The sequence below is a fragment of the Lytechinus variegatus genome, chromosome 15 (genome assembly GCF_018143015.1).
Source record: "Lytechinus variegatus isolate NC3 chromosome 15, Lvar_3.0, whole genome shotgun sequence".
NCBI classification, from domain to species: Eukaryota; Metazoa; Echinodermata; class Echinoidea; order Temnopleuroida; family Toxopneustidae; genus Lytechinus; species Lytechinus variegatus.
Genome location: NC_054754.1, coordinates 7,301,773 through 7,319,504, shown reverse-complemented (window position 1 = coordinate 7,319,504; position 17,732 = coordinate 7,301,773). Strand labels below are relative to the sequence as shown.

General features: G+C 34.6%; 1 protein-coding gene across 1 annotated transcript; it reads right to left on the bottom strand.

Annotated features, from left to right (window-relative positions):
• Window positions 1-2,525: 2,525 nt before the first annotated feature.
• On the bottom strand, window positions 2,526-17,515 carry LOC121428830 (ubiquitin carboxyl-terminal hydrolase isozyme L5-like). The gene is made up of 11 exons (XM_041625696.1): window positions 17,404-17,515; window positions 16,254-16,320; window positions 14,436-14,541; window positions 13,260-13,385; window positions 12,342-12,403; window positions 11,459-11,589; window positions 9,342-9,405; window positions 7,689-7,803; window positions 6,547-6,663; window positions 4,954-5,052; window positions 2,526-4,056 (listed from the first exon to the last, which is right to left on the bottom strand). The coding sequence occupies exons 1-11, from the start codon at window positions 17,480-17,482 to the stop codon at window positions 3,991-3,993; spliced, it is 1,032 nt and encodes a 343-aa protein (XP_041481630.1). The 5' UTR covers window positions 17,483-17,515; the 3' UTR covers window positions 2,526-3,990.
• Between the last annotated feature and the right edge of the window lie 217 nt (window positions 17,516-17,732).

The following is a 17,732-nucleotide window of genomic DNA, read 5'->3' as shown; positions in this document are numbered from 1 at the left end:
GCGAGGGCAAAGCATAAACTAAAATTTCTGGAAACTACATGTATTTTGTCTTGAATATTGAACATTCTGATGTATAATGTTTGTGATCATGAACAAGATGCATATGTAAATGAATAATAACTGTGAGCATGAAGCACGAGCTGATATTTTTAATATACTGGCCTGATCGAAAGAGACCTGTTAAGGACTGTTTGCAATTATCCATGAAGACAATACATATTTCAACGATGCAATGCTAGCGCGAAACGCGAGCTGAAATTTTTTGATATCTCGACCTAAAAACTGGAAATTCTTAGCACGTTTTGTAATCATGAACATGATACATTAGGTACATATACATGTATGTAACTAAACAACTGATGCAAGTGCGAAGAGCAAGTTAAAAAAATGTAGGTTTAGACCTGAAAACGGGACATTTTATTATATATTTTGTAATTATATAAAGAGTGGGTATCTTTACTTTATGAATAATGCAAGCGCCAAACACAAGCAGATATTTTTGATTTTCTGTTCTGAAGTTAAGCAGATTTTGAATAAAGAATAAACTGTGTATCTCAATACGTCAAGATTATCTGTGTTTGATCCTCAAGTTTGCAACAACCATTTATTTTCTATCTATTTCAAAACTTCTAAAGTGTCCCCCAAAAGGGACACATTACCCCCAAAAGCCCTTACTCTGAACTTGGGTTTAATTTCATCTGTGGTCTAATGTTGTGATTTAACTATGGATAAACAATTGTGACACAAATATCAAACAGTCCTGAGGGTGTTTCACACAGAGTTAAGTATGACTTAAGTCGCACTTAAATGCTGACACAGACATGATATGCAACACACAATCTTAACATTGCGAAAAGAAGTAAATCTGATCATCTGTTCTCTGTTTCAAACCAAAAAGTCCAGATGATCAGATTCTATCGTTCCGATCTGGGAAGCTTCTTCTTTATCGGACGGGAAACTGTTCTCTGTTTCAAACCAGTATGTCCAGATGATCGGATTCTATCGTTCTGATAAGGGACGCTTCTTGTTTATTGGATGTGAAACTGTTCTCCGTTTCAAACCAGTAAGTCCAGATGGATCAGATTTACTTCTATTCATAATTCTTCCTGGATGAATCGTATATCAATACACACAATCTTTACACAGTAGTGCGCGTCCTCTTGGTATGATCTGTGGTCATAAGATAAATTCCTGTTTTGGTAACGATCTCAAAATGACTTTTTACAGAATCTAATATAATGACCACCCAAGTGTCTGTTTGTATGAATGAAAAATATGTGCCAAAGGATTCTGGAAGAAATTGTGTAATTGCTGAGAAATCAGCAAAATAAGCGCGGATTTCAGTGGTCACTTCCGTCGGGTCTTTATTCCAGCAATAATAATACACTGTCCCACGTGTGCTTATCTGTGTTGGTGATCTTCAATGTGAACATTTTTCAGCGTAGATTTCAAGATTTCACAAAGTTCAGTTTATGTAACTGTACCAAATCTAGATCCTCGATGATATACTGACATTTAAGCCTGGTTTTACAGACTTTCTCATGAAATCAGTGTTTACTGCAACTACTGGCATTTCTCTTTAAGCGTGACTCTAAGTCATACTTAATCTTTGCATGGACCTACTAACCCTCCAGGTTTGATTTATTGGCTCACCTGTTACTCAAATTATTCATAACTGTCTGGGAATAAAAGTTAAAATAGTTCTTCTCCACATTAAAACACTCGGAAAGAGAACAGTAAAGATAAGTATCATACAATGTAAACAAAATTTTGCATTTTGGGGCTTTCCATAGATAGTTTTAGCACAGAATTAGACCATGGTCCAAATTAAAGGGAAAGTTCACCCTGAAGAAAACTTTGTTGTAAAAATAGCAGACAAAATAGTGAAAAATATTGGTGAAGGATTGAGGAAAATCCGTTAAAGAGTAAGAAAGTTATAGGAGTTCAAAATTTTGGATTTGTGACGTCATAAACGAGCAGTTGCCCCATGTATTATGTAATATAAAATGCATGAATTTCAAATTTTGTATGGTTCCTGATGACTTAATTTTGTTTTCTATTCATGATCGGGTGTGAAATGATTTGTCTATTGATATACAAAAGGTACAGTGAAAACCATTTTAAATTTTCTGAGAAAATGACATTTCATTGATTTTTTACCATTCGCTATGTAGGAATGCTGCTCGCATATGACGTCACAAATCAAATAATTGAAATTCTAATAACTTTTTGATTATTTGATGAATTTTCCTCAAAACTTTGGCAATATTTTTTATTATTTTTTAGGCTATTTTTTACAATAAACTTTTTGTCAGGGTGAACTTCCCCTTTCATGTGGACTGCAGAACATAGACCGATATGTTATGTGCGTGTGTTTCAATATTGCATCATTTCTTGCTGCATCACCCCTCTCTTTCAATGTTTATGTGTCACATCACACATTTTTCCCCTCATAAACTTCTCTATTTAATTTTGGCATTGACATGTAAGCACAACATCTCACATACATTCTTTTTCTTATAAACTTTCCAATATCATTTAATTACTTTGGTAATGTTAAGCAGAAATTCAACACCCATCATCAAACAGATTTTACAATGAATTTTTAACAAAAACAGTCACAAATGTTTTGTATGTATTTGATCATTGCTCAAATTTGCAATAAATACACATCGGAGAAAATCAACCTAAATCATATCACCCATTCACTCTTTAATTCTGTAATGATTTTGTTTTAGGTTTGGACAGGCTATGAGAATCTTCAAATCTAACATCTGAATTTATTCAAATGCCAATATGTCAAAGAGGGAAGAAAATATCAATATGATTACATTTTTTTTTCTCAAATGAAAAAAGAAAAAGCTTGCACATGCTTTCTACTCTCAAGTCGAGTCATGTGATACAATGAAAATTATCAAAATGATAAAATTCCACATTTGACTATTTGGAATGTTTCAGACACTTGTAATACAAAGAATGGTTTCATACTTTTAAAGATTAAATATGAAACAACAATGAACTTAATTAATTTATGTATTTTTAAGATGTGTTTACCTTTCATTCTTTCAGGCAATAAAGTGGCGTTTAAGAGACTTACTGTGATTGGCAGAAGCAATCATTGACATTTAAGAGACTTAATCCGATTGGTTGATTTAGACAGCCTTTAGATTCACTGCTTATACAAATTATCAGAAACCAAATGCAGTGGTTACTTGACTTATTTGAGAGACAGGCTCAATAATTCTTCACACTTTTTCTTGATCAAATGTAATCAGTGATTTTAAATACACAATTTTACACCTTGAAATTCAATTGTTTCTTAAGGCAGCTATTTGCACCAAAGAACAAACAAATGATGAATATGAGGGGTGAAATGGAATAAATAATACAACCTTTGTTCTCACAACAAAGCTATTTTTACAATAAAAAGAAGACTTGACTGACTGATAGAAAGTCTTCTTTTAACTGACATATACAAAAACAGGTATACTTTATTTGGACATCTGGGATAAAAATAGTTACACTTTAAATAAATGTAAACTACCTCCACACTCTCACTCCCTCATACTTGGGTAAAACACAGCTCTACTGTGTGACACACAAAACAAAGATCAAGTAACAATACTTGCAAGGATGTTGACATTCAAAGTAATGAATGATCTCTTTAGTTTGGATGAATTTAGTCATTCAGAAAAACAAACTTGTTGGGTAAAAACCCTTTTTCATGAATTTCACGATGAAAAACTTCATAATTTTGAAAAATCCACACACATATCATGCATGTGAAGATTTGGGGAAGCCTTTTTTTTATTTTGATATTTTTCATATATTTACTAATTCATTTAGTTTTATTTTCATTTGGAGGGTAGGGTCATAGATTTTTTGTAACTTTGGTGAATGAAAGGCCACTGAGAGTTGACATTTCTTGTCGACTGTCATTTTTTAATATTAATTAATGTGAATTTACTAAACAAAGTCAAGTCTCTATTTCTATCTTGCTTCTGTTGCTTTCTTCTGCTTCTCCTTTTCCTGTTTTGCAAGAGCCTTCTCTTTTGCCTGGAATAAAGAGATAATGGAGAGAACATTATTTGGAATGTACCATACATAGATTAGTATTGATACATACATGTATGTACATAGCAGATTCTAGTAATGAATTGATATGTGCAAATAAAAGAAAAATTATAAAACAAGGAGAAAGACTTGGTCAAAATTATCCCTGTATAGTCTAGCCTTCATTTTCCCTAACTTATACTATTTTTTGTGATGAAAAAATATACATATCTCAAATAATTACATGCAAGGACTACTTCAAATATTCTGATTTATAGCAGACCAAGCTAAAGAGTATATAAAAAGAAGTTTGTGTGGCATAGCAACACTATAGAAATATACCCAATAAATAGCAGAAGGGGTGATCAGACGTCTCAGATTTTTTCTTTCCAGATTCCAATGGATCAGAATCAAGTATTCCCATAGTTGAATAAAAAAAAAAGAAAAAAGATTTTCAACAAGCAAAAGTCTTTAGCAATATAACTATTGAATAAAAATGAATTTCACACCATGATCACTGAAATCAGAAGAAAGTATAGCATATCGCACCTCCTGTTGTGGCAAAAAAGTATGCATCAAATAATGACGCCGACCATTTATGGAAGATGACTTCAACAAAACCAGACAAAAAAATGAAGAAATTCATCATGACAATACCACTTCCATAGTTTGACTTTAGTGATACAAGAATTGAATTTGAATGTCAATAAAATGAGAACGCCCAGAATACTGAATGTTTTACTCTCAGACCAATATAATAGCATTGAATTGTGCTACTGTCTAGTGTTTCATCAAATGACCGGAATTAGAAATATGTTACATAAACCAATCACACAAGACAGAGTCCAGTCTACAGGAAACCTGAGACTCGGGTGTAAGCAAGTGATTTATTTTACTTACCTCTTTAACCAAAGGAACCAACTCTCCTTTGCTTGCCAAGATCTTGAGGAGCTCCATAATAAGTGGAAGGTAGTTGTGCTTTCGTCTTACGTTTTCTACCTGTGAGAACAAAAAAAAAAGAAACAAGATGAGATAAGAGATTCTACTATAAACAGGATACTTTGGAGATAATCATTTGATTCATCCCACTTTGTCAAATTGACATATTGTCTCATTTCATATAATCCATTTACATTTTTTTTACATCCACCTGTTCGGTCTCATTCTACATAAGTAGGATCATATTTTGTCCTATGCCTGTTTGGTTTGATCGTATATTCTAATCATATTTTGTCTTATCCCTGTTTACTCTCATCCTATATGATTCTAATCATATTTTGTCTCAAACCAGTTTTGTCTCATCCTTTATTATTCTAATCATATTTTGTCTATACCAGTTTTGTCTCACCCTTTAAGATTCTAATCATATTTGGTCTTATGCATGTTTTGTCTCATTCTTTAAGATTCTAATCATATTTTGTCCTATGCCCATTTTGACTCATTCTATAAGATTCTAGTATTTTGTCTTATGCCTGTTTTGTCTCCTTCTATAAGATTCTAATATTTGGTCTTATGCCCGTTTTGTCTCCTCTAAGATTCTAATATTTTGTCTTATGCCTGTTTTGTCTCCTATAAGATTCTAATATTTGGTCTTATGCCCATTTTGTCTCCTTCTATAAGATTCTAATATTTGGTCTTATGGCCGTTATGTCTCATCCTATAAGATTCTAATCATATTTGGTCTTATGCCTTTTTTTTATCTCATTTTGTAAAATTCTAATCATATTTGGTCTTAATTATGCCTATTTTGTCTCATTCTATAAGATTCTAATCATATTAATCATATTTGGTCTTATGCCTGTTATGTCACATCCTATAAGATTCTAATCACATTTGGTCTAACGCCTGTTTTGTATCATTCTATAAGATTCTAATCATAGTTTGTCATATGCCTGTGTTGTCTCATTCTATGATTCAAATATTTGGTCCTAAGCATGTTTTGTCACATCCCTTAAGATTCTAATTGTATTTGATCTATATAATCTCATATTTTTTCTTTATTCCAATTTCCCATTTCATGCTTGTTTTGACTTATCCATTTGATTCTAATGACTTTTTGCCTAACATCTGTTTGGTCGCATTCTATAAAATTTGACCAAGGCTTGTTTCATGCAGTGTCCTCATGGCAATCAACATTATTTTAATGCGCATCTTTAAATCCTTTTGTTTAACTTTTCACAAATTGGGGTATGCCATTTTTACTTTACACTCAATGGAGCTAAACTAGGAATAGACCAACTGATCATTGGATGAAAGAAGGAAACCTCATCTTGGTCAATATCATCAATACTACCACCACCACCACTACCATCATCATCATCCATATTACAATGGTCAGTGGAATGCCTGTATTTTATTATTGATTGATAAGTCACAGATTCACTTTAAAGCATTTCTATTGTAATATTCCAATGTCAACTGTTTCTTTGTTTTTTTTTTTCATGGCAGCCATTTTGAATGAAGACAAAGTGCAATTGTATTGCGGAAACTTACTTTAAATCTCTTGATTTTTCTATCCTCTTCTTCTTGCAACAGCTGATACCTGCTCAGTTCTGATTGGATGGCATCAGCAGACAAAGGCCCTGATTGGTCAGTGTCCATCAATTCCTCCTAAAAATTCAAATTAAAATACAAAAAACATGACTCCATTAAATCCCAATGAATATGAACATTGATTACACATTCTGCTCATGCTAACTGTACAATAAAAATATAGAGATCCAGTCTTGCAATAATTGAACACTATAAAAAATGATACTGTAGAGCATTGTGGCCCAGTGGATTAGTCTTCTGACTTTGAAACAGAGGGCCATGGGTTCGAATCCCAGCCATGGCGTAATTTTCTTCAGCAAGAAATTCATCCACATTGTGCTGCACTCAACCCAGGCGAGGTGAATGGGTACCCGGCAGGATTATTTCCTTGAACGCATGAGCGCTGAAAGGCAGCTCGAGCTATAGCCAGGGTGATAATAACAACACGCCTCAGAATAGAATATTTTTGATAGATGGCGCTATACAAATGCCCATTATTATTATTATTATTATTATCATCTTTGTAGCACTATGTGTGTATGAAGATTCATGTGACAAAGAACTGTATTTCCATAATGAAAGCCTGGAACACACTACAACATCTATTGCGATATATATATATTTTTGGAACTTGTAATACTTCATTGATACAAGTATGAACATTCCACCCTATAAAATCTTTTCAAACATCTGTATAGTAATAAGAGTACTAAAATGGAAATAAGGCTTGCAATATTAAAAGTAGAATTTCTATTTTAGTATACCTAGCAATATGTCAGACTTCAAACATGATCATTTTACTTCTTTAAACTTCCCAATTTAATGCAAAATGCTATTTATTGTAAAGGGCAATTCAATAAAATATGTATGTCCGACCCCCTATCTCTAATTTCTGGTTCGTTGGACAGTCTGTAATGCTCTTAAATGACCATAAATTTGTCAGTTTATGAAATGAAGTAAGACTTGAGAAAACGGGGTCGGATGTACAAAAAGGCTGATGATTTTATGGGATTGCCCAAAATCTGGTTTTAGTCAGATTGTAGTGTACAGTATGGAGGGCTTAGTTCAACTCATTCAATCTCTTCATTTACATTGTATATTACCTGACTTTGTAAAGCCTTGAGTTGATCTTGTAATCTGCTGGTTTCCTTTTCATATATCATCCTTCTATCTGTGATTAGAGCCATCAGATTGAAGTGGATCTCATTGGCACTATACCTGCAAATTAAAAAAAGGATGAAAACTTACAAGGATTGTAATAATAATAATTTTTTATTTACCAGGGTAGCCACTTCATTTAGGACACTGCTCTACCAGCGGGCCAAGCATAACATCATATCTTATTATTACTCTTTTCCAATCTAAATGCTGAGCGCCTAGCAAGGCAGAAGGTCCCATTGTTAAAGGTATTTGGTATGACGTAGACGGGGATTGAATCCATGACCTCCAGTTCATGAGGCAGGCGCACTTCCACTGAGCCACAATTGTTGGTGGGTTGAGTTTAGTGTGGAGGTGGCGGTATCCATCGATATCCGATAATTTCCGCCAGGCTAAGCAAGAGGGATTACACCCTCCCCTGTACAGTTCTCGTCATTCGATTTTGCTATTAATTGCACTGCGTGTGAGATATACATGTAGATTCACTGAGGAAAGGCGTTGTGTAGTATTTAAATCTTAGGAGTATTTTGTTTAATAAACATTGTTTGTTAGATTTAACAGTTAGTTCTTGTGCTTGCGTATTCCTTTCATGGATGCGGGTGTTAGTAAATTGGTTTTAATGTGTTTTTCAATAGCATTTATAAGTGCTCCTTATTGGTACTCACAATGCCTGGTATTGTAATAAATATATCACAAGGAAAATGAGGAATTTGCCATATACCGGTAGCTTAAGTTAGCAAAGGTATCTAAATGGGCCCATTTATGAATGGTTGTCTCAATATCAGATCTGTATCTCATTTTTTGGATGCTGACTGGGGGTCACAAAAAATTAAGTCCTACTTAACCCCAATATTCGGAGAAAGGGGAATTGTGAATTATGTTCTTGCAAACACTCTTAAGATAGTAAATTGTTTCCTGCAAGAAATGTCCCTTTATAGTACAAATACAAGCTTTAGAATGTCATGCCTAGTGCCTATCAATACAGCACAAGCCAATAATGCAGCTCAATCTATAGAGTGTACTAGTCTTTGTGACTAAGCACAAACATGATGCTCAAAGATAGAATTATTATTGATAAAGAGCAACCTTAACTGAATTTGATAGTAGACAGCATGCCATATCATACGACTCTTTGGGGGCTATAGAAAGTATACATCGATTGGGCTAAGGATATCTACAAGATCTATCCTTCATAGGACATACGGGTCATGTGGTCCAGTGGTTAGAGCACTGGACTCATAATCGCAAGGTTGTGAGTTCGAATCCCAACTCTGCCATTGTCTCCACTTTGATAAAAAGGCTTAAGAGTGATATCTGTCATCTATTACGTCAGCCACTATGACTGATTAACCTAGATGTAAAATGTTTCCAAGGTAATTGGTTATATACCAGCTTGGCGTTTACCAGCAAAAAATGCTGTCCTTCAGAGTTCCTACGGGAGTTACCACAAACAGAAACAGAATAATTAGTACATACAGGTATCTCTCAAAGACTTACATCTAAGTATTACTAGTCCTGACAAAGGCCAACAAAAGTAAGGTTTACAAGGCTATTTTATATAAATATTTCTATATTATTATTAAGGATTTGTTTCATACTTGCGTATTCTTTCTTCGATGACAGGTTTCACAGTCTTCAACCAATCTCCTTCATCTACTTGTCCTGAAAAGCGATGAATAGATCAATGTTCATCATGTATAAAGAACTTGCAATGACCAAGGAAATATTTGTAATTAACTTGATTTTGTAATTGTGATTCAGTATGATGAATATATATGTAACAATGTTTAGCATGTGACAATAAATTGCAATGACTGGGTGAAATTATTGATTGAACTTTCATTTGTAATTGATTAAGCATGATTGATATATCAATGTTCGTCAAACAAAAATAGGTTACAATAACCGAAGGAAAATTTGTAATTAACTTTCTTTTGTAATTATTGCTTCAGCATATTCTAGTTGGGTACTTATTTAGATCACCTAAGTCAACTGTGGCAATGCAGCAGTCAATTTCTAGTGAGATGGGCATGTTTTGGTTCACTTAAAACCATATTCACAGTCACTTTTCCAAACTGGAACTGAACTAAATCAGTGAGCCAGTTCAAAAGATCACTTTGTTGGGATTGGAAGTCTCATCCTCAGTGCTCTGAACCCAAAGGCCCCAATTCACAAAGGTGGTTTTTAAAACCCACGGTTGAGTCCATGGTTTATGCAGATTTTCTGTATAAATTACGCTTAATTGAGCACATGTATGAACAATGTCCAATGCTGATGCGCGCTTTGTCACAGTGCGCCAAATTGACGCCTGTTGCTATGGTTATCCATGCTATTTCATTCACGAGTCCACTGTTTTCAGAGATGCCAACTTTTGGAAATCAGAATTAGGGAGGATTTGCAACCGACACCAAATTATGTGCGTGTAGCGCACATCTCGAGCGCGGAGCGCTCGACCCTTGCATCTTGGTCCAGGGCCCGCCTTAGGGCCCTGGAAGCTCTGGGTTTCTAGATGCTCTCTGGTGCAATCTGACCCTTATTTTGGAGCATTTCAAATGTTTTTAAAAAAACATTGTTCCCACTTTTTTAACATAAAAATTTATTTTAAGAAAAATATGCATTTTTTTACATGTAAAAAAAAATGAGGGGACAATAGAAGAAAAGTACCTGTTCAACAATAGGGAGGAATTAATGTAATCCAGTAAAGAAAAGCTCAGCGCAGATAACTTCTTCCTCCTCGCTTGTCCCTTGCTTGGTAAATTAAGTCATCAGGGTACTAATAGCTGGAGCTAGAACTTAAAATATCTCGTCTTTATAATGTCCGTATTCCCTGAAATGTCCATGCTGCAAACTGTGCATACACGGTAACTGGAGACTGTATTCAGTCTCATATTTCAGAGACCATTTCTTGGTCTTCTTTTGTTGATTTTCCGCCATTTCGTGTCGATATCAACCCATCAATATGCCGAAATCTCGCACCGATAATCCACCACACGACTCAACAAATCCAGCGGCCATGCGAGCGCACATGCCTCGCGAAGCTAGCCGGGCCTACCGGCCTGGTGCACAGTGGATTCCCGTCGGGCATATCACAAGCACCAGCTTTTCGCTGCTCCTTATTTTGTCTGCATTTCACACAGAATTTAGTAGCAGCGAACGTAATGGAGTTACTACATGCTAAAGTTAGCAGACGATACATGTACTTTCAATCCAATTTGATCAATGCAAAAAAAAAATGTAATTTCGGGAGGATAAGGATGGTAATCGTAAGGGCGGGAGTTAGGATGAATTTTCGGGAGCCTCCCGATGAAATCAGGAGGGTTGGCATCTCTGTGTTTTTAATAATGAGTCCACTCTTCAAACAGTGGACTCATGAATAAAATAGCATATCTAACCATGGTAACAGGCGTCAATTTGGCGCACTGTGACAAAAGCGCGCATCAGCATTGGACATTGTTTATACACGCGCCTAATTAAGCGTAATTTATACAGGGAATCTGCATACACCATGGATTCAACCGCGGGTTTTTAAAACCACTTTTTTGAATTCGGGCCAAATTGTTGCTATGGAAACACCCAGCTGGAGGAAACAGGTTCAAACCATACACAATTCTGTACACAATCATCATCGTGGCTTAGGGTCAGTTCTGGGAGCATTCACACTACAGTGATGCCCACTGAGCTGCATCAGAAAAGCTAGTGTGAATGGAATCCTTACCAAGATCTACTGGGCCATCCTTAAGTCCGTCCAGTTCATATAATCTTCCCAGGATCGGCATGTAACTTACAAAGTGGTAAACATCATCATCCTTGTTGGCTAATCTTGAATCAAACTCAAACATCTGTTGTCTGTGAACATACAAAATAAGAAAGGACCAGTAGATTATTAATATAGGGATGCCAGTTGGAATTGATCAGAGGATTTGAAAATTACCTAGAATACAATATTTTGTACACAAAAATGCCAAAACTATTGCCTAAAAATAAATTGCCAGAGCCTGAAAACTGGCATCCCTGTGAATATCCTTGATAGCTAAAACACATTTCTTCCCTAAACACCAGCTTGGCAGCATCAGTCGTTCTTTTAAAGGTCGTAATTTGTGACAACATATGAAAGCAGCTTCCCTGTATATCATGCAAATTAAATTTTATAGGAATTTGATGAATACAAATATTTTTTTCTCATAGAAGAGGATAATGAAATGATTGTCTGATGATAATATCCACTGCTCCAATTTTTTTTTTAACTTTCCCTTCAGTAAAATAACTACCAGTTCTAGTTGAAGGAAGAAACTATAAATGATAAAAAAAAATTTAAAAAATCGGTATAGAATGGGGAACAAATTTCTCTCAAAATGACACCTGAACTGAACTGGCAAAATCAAGGCAACAACCGTAAGAAATTTAATTTGTCCCTAATTACACCGTAATTAATGTAATCTTAGATATGAATCGACCCGGGTTTGAACTTTGCACCCCAAACCTCTTATTCATGAGAGTTTGGAACTAAGCAAACTGAGTCAATTATACTTTTAAAACATCACCAGATTAATCACAAACATTGCACTTATTATTGCATTTATCATAAAGAAATACAATACCTTGCAAAGCTGTTGTGAACTTGTTTGATGACCTCAGAATTACTTATGGTAAGGCCTTTCATCTGAAAAACAAAAATAATAATTCTTATTTTTTTGTTTTCCTTGCTTCTTCTGAAAAGGAAATAACACTGCACATCTTGAAGGAAAACTGAGTTCAAACAGATTTATCACTTTGGACTAAATGATTTACAACCAGGTATGACCAATGTGTAAATATATGTAGAATTTGAATGAGATAAACTTACTGAGGAAGCCCCCTAGAAAATATTGAGATTTCATGGATTTTGATATTCCTAACCATTAATTCTTCATTTGTACCATACTAAAGTTTAGGATCTAAACCTTAAAGCCCTTCAAAAAAAATGGTAGGTTACAACATATGGATTATATTGGAGCAACATCTAATATTCCAATCTTTAATACAAGTAGTCACCTGCAAATCTTTTCTCATCCACTAATTTTTGTAAAAAATTAAAATTTGTATTTGAGGATAATTGGCAAGCACCATCTCCCTGTCAGGTTATTAGTTTTCTCTTTGAAAAAATAAAAAGGTCCTCAGAACATTTATCTTTATAAGAATTTAGTGATTGCATATAAGAAAGCTACAATTAAAGAGTATATCCTAATATTTTCAGACCAAACAATATTTGAATGGAGTACTATTATAAAAAAAATGAAATAAAGTTATTTCTATTTTGCAAGCTCAGCACATTATGTCAATAGAGGGTGCAGGGCTGGACTAAAAACTAAAAATTCAAAACATCATAATCTAATTGCATATTATTTGATCGTCAATGGACATGAAACCATAACAAAAATGACAACTGACAATTTTGATTGCCATTCACCTCTATATTTATCTCTAAATCTGTTTTCCCTGATCTATCTTATAATCTACTGCAGTGATAGTATACTCACTGTGGGGTCAAATGATGAAGTGAACTCTTTGAATTCCTTAAGTTGGTTGCCAAGGGTGATATCACCATGATGACAGTTCATGAGAACACTCAGAATGGCCTGTGTAGCACATGCATTGTTGATTACCTAAAAAATACAGAATAGACTAAGTAATAACAAAAGCAATAACAATAATGATGATAGTACTCTATACCATTCTCCAGACTCTTGAGCACATTGTTTGAATAAGTAAATTGCTACAAAAATGTGCCTGTATCTATAAAAAAATAGTGATTTTATTTTAGGGTGGATAATTGGACATCATTCCATACCCCTTTCTATGAGAGATATATCTTGACTCATCATGTCCCATAAAAAAATTGAAATTTATTGAACTTATCAGGGACCTGGTTTTAAGAAGAGCGAGAGCGATCACTTGCTACCGCTTGCCTTAATCCATTTCAGGTAGAGGGATTTATCACTTGCCTAAGCGAATTGGATTTTTTGTGACATAAAATGATAACTGCAGAAAAAACTAGAAATCAAACAACATCATACACTTTTTCATTGTTTGTACATCACTTAGAATGGGTGTCACTCAATGATCGTACCATTAGAGCCAACCTCAAAAACCTCATTGTCAGTCAATATTTTATACATAACACACAATTACATTTAAGCAATAACATACATTTCAAACAAGATAAATATTGCATATATTCAGGTCATCTGATTTTTGTCTCCTTTGGATGTGGGTAGCAACTAAAAGTAGGACTACATTCCTCCATTCATTTTGTAATCGGACAAAAAAGCTCCCTTGAATGTCAAGAAGAGCTTTTTGCAGTGCTCCCCCACCACTCCCCCTTAAAAGTTTTAGGAGAGCTTTTTATTGCTCCCCTCATAATTATTGAACCGAGTTCCTGATTTATATTACATAATATATGGGAGAGCTCCATGAATATGACAGCACAAAATACACAAATTTAAACATATGTAACTCTTAATGGATTTACAACAATATTCTTCATTAATTTTCCTTTAATTGATCTTTCATTTTAACGACCTTATCATCAGGGTGAACTTACCCTTTATGGAGAGAGTCCTGTTAAGTGAAAATAACCATTACAGAATCCTCAAAATATACAAATATTAAAAAAAATGTTGAGTTTCTTTAAACAAAGAGACAGACGTTGATACCTGTTTGGCAAAGAAAATGTCATCTAATCTGCTGTCCTGGACGATCGTTCCTGTGGACTCCATTCCAGGTTGCCACTTGAATAAGAATATCAGTCCATGAACTGGTCTGGATAACAAAGCATACTAAAAAGTTTGCATACTGTACACTCATCCTTTATCAAAGGCACATAAAACATATATGAATTTATAGAACATTTTAACATAGGACCTTTCTATGCAGGGTTCCCAGCTTTTCAAGAAAGTAAAATTCCCTGATTTTTCTCTGACTTTTCCCTGATGAAGTTAAAAAAATTTAATTAATTTAATGTATTCAAAACCATTCCCAGTTTTGCATGTTTTCTAAGTTGTTGCATTTAGTTTAACACTTTTCCTGCCAGGGACCTGGGCTTTAATAATATTCGTTTGATTTAAATGTTTATATGTTATTTCTGTCTTTATAGAGCACATTTGATGTATTGTTAATGTTCAGATGTTGTTTTACGGCAAATGGCAAATAAAGATGAATTATATGTGTAAAACTAATTAGTACCACCATAAGCAGTCATTCAATGGATGTTGTTTTGATATGCAACAAAATATAACAAATTCTGACTGACTACCATGCTTTTGACTTTCGGGCTGATCAAAATTCCCTGACTTTTCCCTCATTTAAGGCATTTTCCACTGATTTTCCCTGACTGGAAAAAAGAAAAATTATTTCCCCTAATTTCCTGATGGGCTGGGAACCCTGCAATGAATTCAACCATGATTAAAAAATAAATCATACTCTCAACTTCTCAAGCCCTATTATCAAAATATGAATTATTTAGCTATTTCTCATATATTTGATCATGTGACAAATATAACAAGGAGCTAATGAGTGTGTATTTTATTTAATTTGTATAAAGTTTCTTAGAATTTACAAAATGGGATTGACCAATAGCCATAGATGAGTTTCATTGGTCAAATAAAAGTACATAAAGTCTAAAAACAAAGTATTGATGTTACTTTCAACTTCTACATTGTAATTCAAAGAGATACTCTTGGCAAATGATATGAACATGAAATCAAACATGCAAAAATGCTGAAAACATCATCAAAGTCATATCTAAAAAAGCGAAGATATTCAAGGACAGTCCACTGCTACAATGAAGTCTGTCATCTCAAACCAAGTTGTATGAACTGTGATAGATTGATTGAATTCATTTATTTTCCATTAAAAATATAAAGTCAAGAATAAACAAACATTACAAAGTATAAAGTATATAAATACCATTTTTACACACGCAAAAATTTCCTTAACCCCGTACTATAGGTGGGGCTAAATTGCCATTTAGCCCCACCTATAGTACGGGGTGAGGCTTAGCCCACTTTCTTTTTACACAGGATTTTTGCAAAGTGGGCTTACCCCACCTTTAGTACGGGATTATTTGGCCCTGCAAAAAAGCAGGGTTATCCCAGCAATTGCGGTGCTAAGAGCGATAGTACGGGGTTAAGATCGCCAGTGTAAAACGAAAGTGGGCTAAGCTGAACCCCATACTATAGGTGGGGCTAAATGGCAATTTAGCACCACTTATAGTACGGGGTTAAGGAAATTTTAGCGTGTGTAAAAAGGGTACGAGTGAAGTACTTCTACTACGAATGATCAACAAAAACCACTAGTCCGGGGTTAGCGAGTTTCATGTGTGAAAAGCAAGCATTCTTATCCGGGGTTAGTAATAACAATTTGGCATGTGTGAAAAGGAAAAAAATAGTACGGGGTTAAGGATAGTACGGGGTTAGCGATAGTCCGGGGCTAAGAAAATCCTGTGTAAAAAGGGTACAAGATGAAATGCTTACTTGAGTTTTTCCAGGGCAGCTTCATCATCTAGAGTCCATATTTCTTCAACTTGCATTCCACCAACACCTGATGTGAAAATATCAAAATAGTTTCATGAATCAATCACATAGGACTGGAATAAAGGTCGCAAAAGCTGATAAATTTACATTATAATCTTTGCAAAGTTTCATCAAGCGAGCCCACCAAATTTAATGCAGTAAAAAAATTTTGGCAGCATGAATTTGACTGAACTCATGATTGCAATTGGTTGTGCCAATTCTCATTAATCCCATTGAAATCTAACGGTTATCATGTCTCATAATTAGTGCTAAACCCAAACGAACATCCTGAATCAAAATAATTTTCAATCTTGAAAATGCAGTTTACTGTCTTGTCAGTCTACTCCCAAGTTAACTCTTCCTTTCCTTCTCCTAGACATACTGTTGAGAATCTTTTGAATCCTTTCCCATTTAAAGGTAACGACATCAAGTCTTCATCTAAACAGGAAAAAAGTCAAAAGACATACAAAGAAACAAAAAAATGAAAAATAGGGTCTTCTCTTCTTCTGTATATTTCTTTTTCTCCTTCTTGTGTTATCTCCCCCACCCTCAAACAATTCCTTATCTTCTCTTTAAATTAGTCTTTCTTTTGAATTGATATCAGAGATGCCAAGTTCAAAGACCAGCTATGCGTGAGATTTTCTGTGAATCTGAGTGAGATCACAGACATTGTGTACAATGTATATGAGGATAGGCTGTGATAGTTGCGTGGGACAGAGATTTGAGGGGATGAACAAGAGTCCAAAATGCTTGAGTCTCACGCATAACGCGTAAGACTTGGTAGCTCTGTGATATTCACCCTAATTTTCTTTTTTCCTCTTCATTCAGTTCTCCTTAAAAGAATATTCATCCTCTAAATCTCCTTTTTACTACTGCTTTTTCTCATCATTCTTCCTCGTCTCATTTCACTAAGGCTAAGCAATGCCAATAACACAAGAGATCTCTTTCACTGCATCCACAACATGCTGCCCCCCCCCCCCCCCCAATTGTGCGCTTCATTGAAATTGTGTATCAATCACATGAACTGTAGAAATAAACAAAATATAAAGATTTAAATGCTCTTTATTCTTTATTTGATTGACCTAAAGTTACTGCAAGAAATTAATCATACCGAAGCCTCTTATGAGCTCAGTAAATACACCCGGATCACTCTCGATAAGACACCAATCTCCAGCCGAAGCACCCGCCATGATTTGCAAATTGACATCGAATAATTGCCTAAATATAGGCGTCTACTATAATTTAACTGAAGTAAAGTATTGTAATTCCCGTATTTTTCTTTCAAAACTAACAAGGTATACAGTATTTTAATATAAATATATAACTTATTTTTATAATCCATATGATTATGCTAATATTGCAATGACACCTTTCAATTTTAAATAAGACTTTCAAAAAATAATGACACGATTCTTTGGGAAGACAAATCTCATACCTCCA

Coding starts and splice junctions, on each gene's coding strand:
- LOC121428830 (XM_041625696.1), bottom strand. CDS start 17,482: ATGGCGGGTGCTTCGGCTGGAGATTGGTGTCTTATCGAGAGTGATCCG. Junction 16,321..17,403: donor TGAGCTCATAAGAGGCTTCG/GTATGATTAATT, acceptor TTTTCACATCAG/GTGTTGGTGGAATGCAAGTT. Junction 9,406..11,458: donor GGATGGCCCAGTAGATCTTG/GTAAGGATTCCA, acceptor ATCGCTTTTCAG/GACAAGTAGATGAAGGAGAT.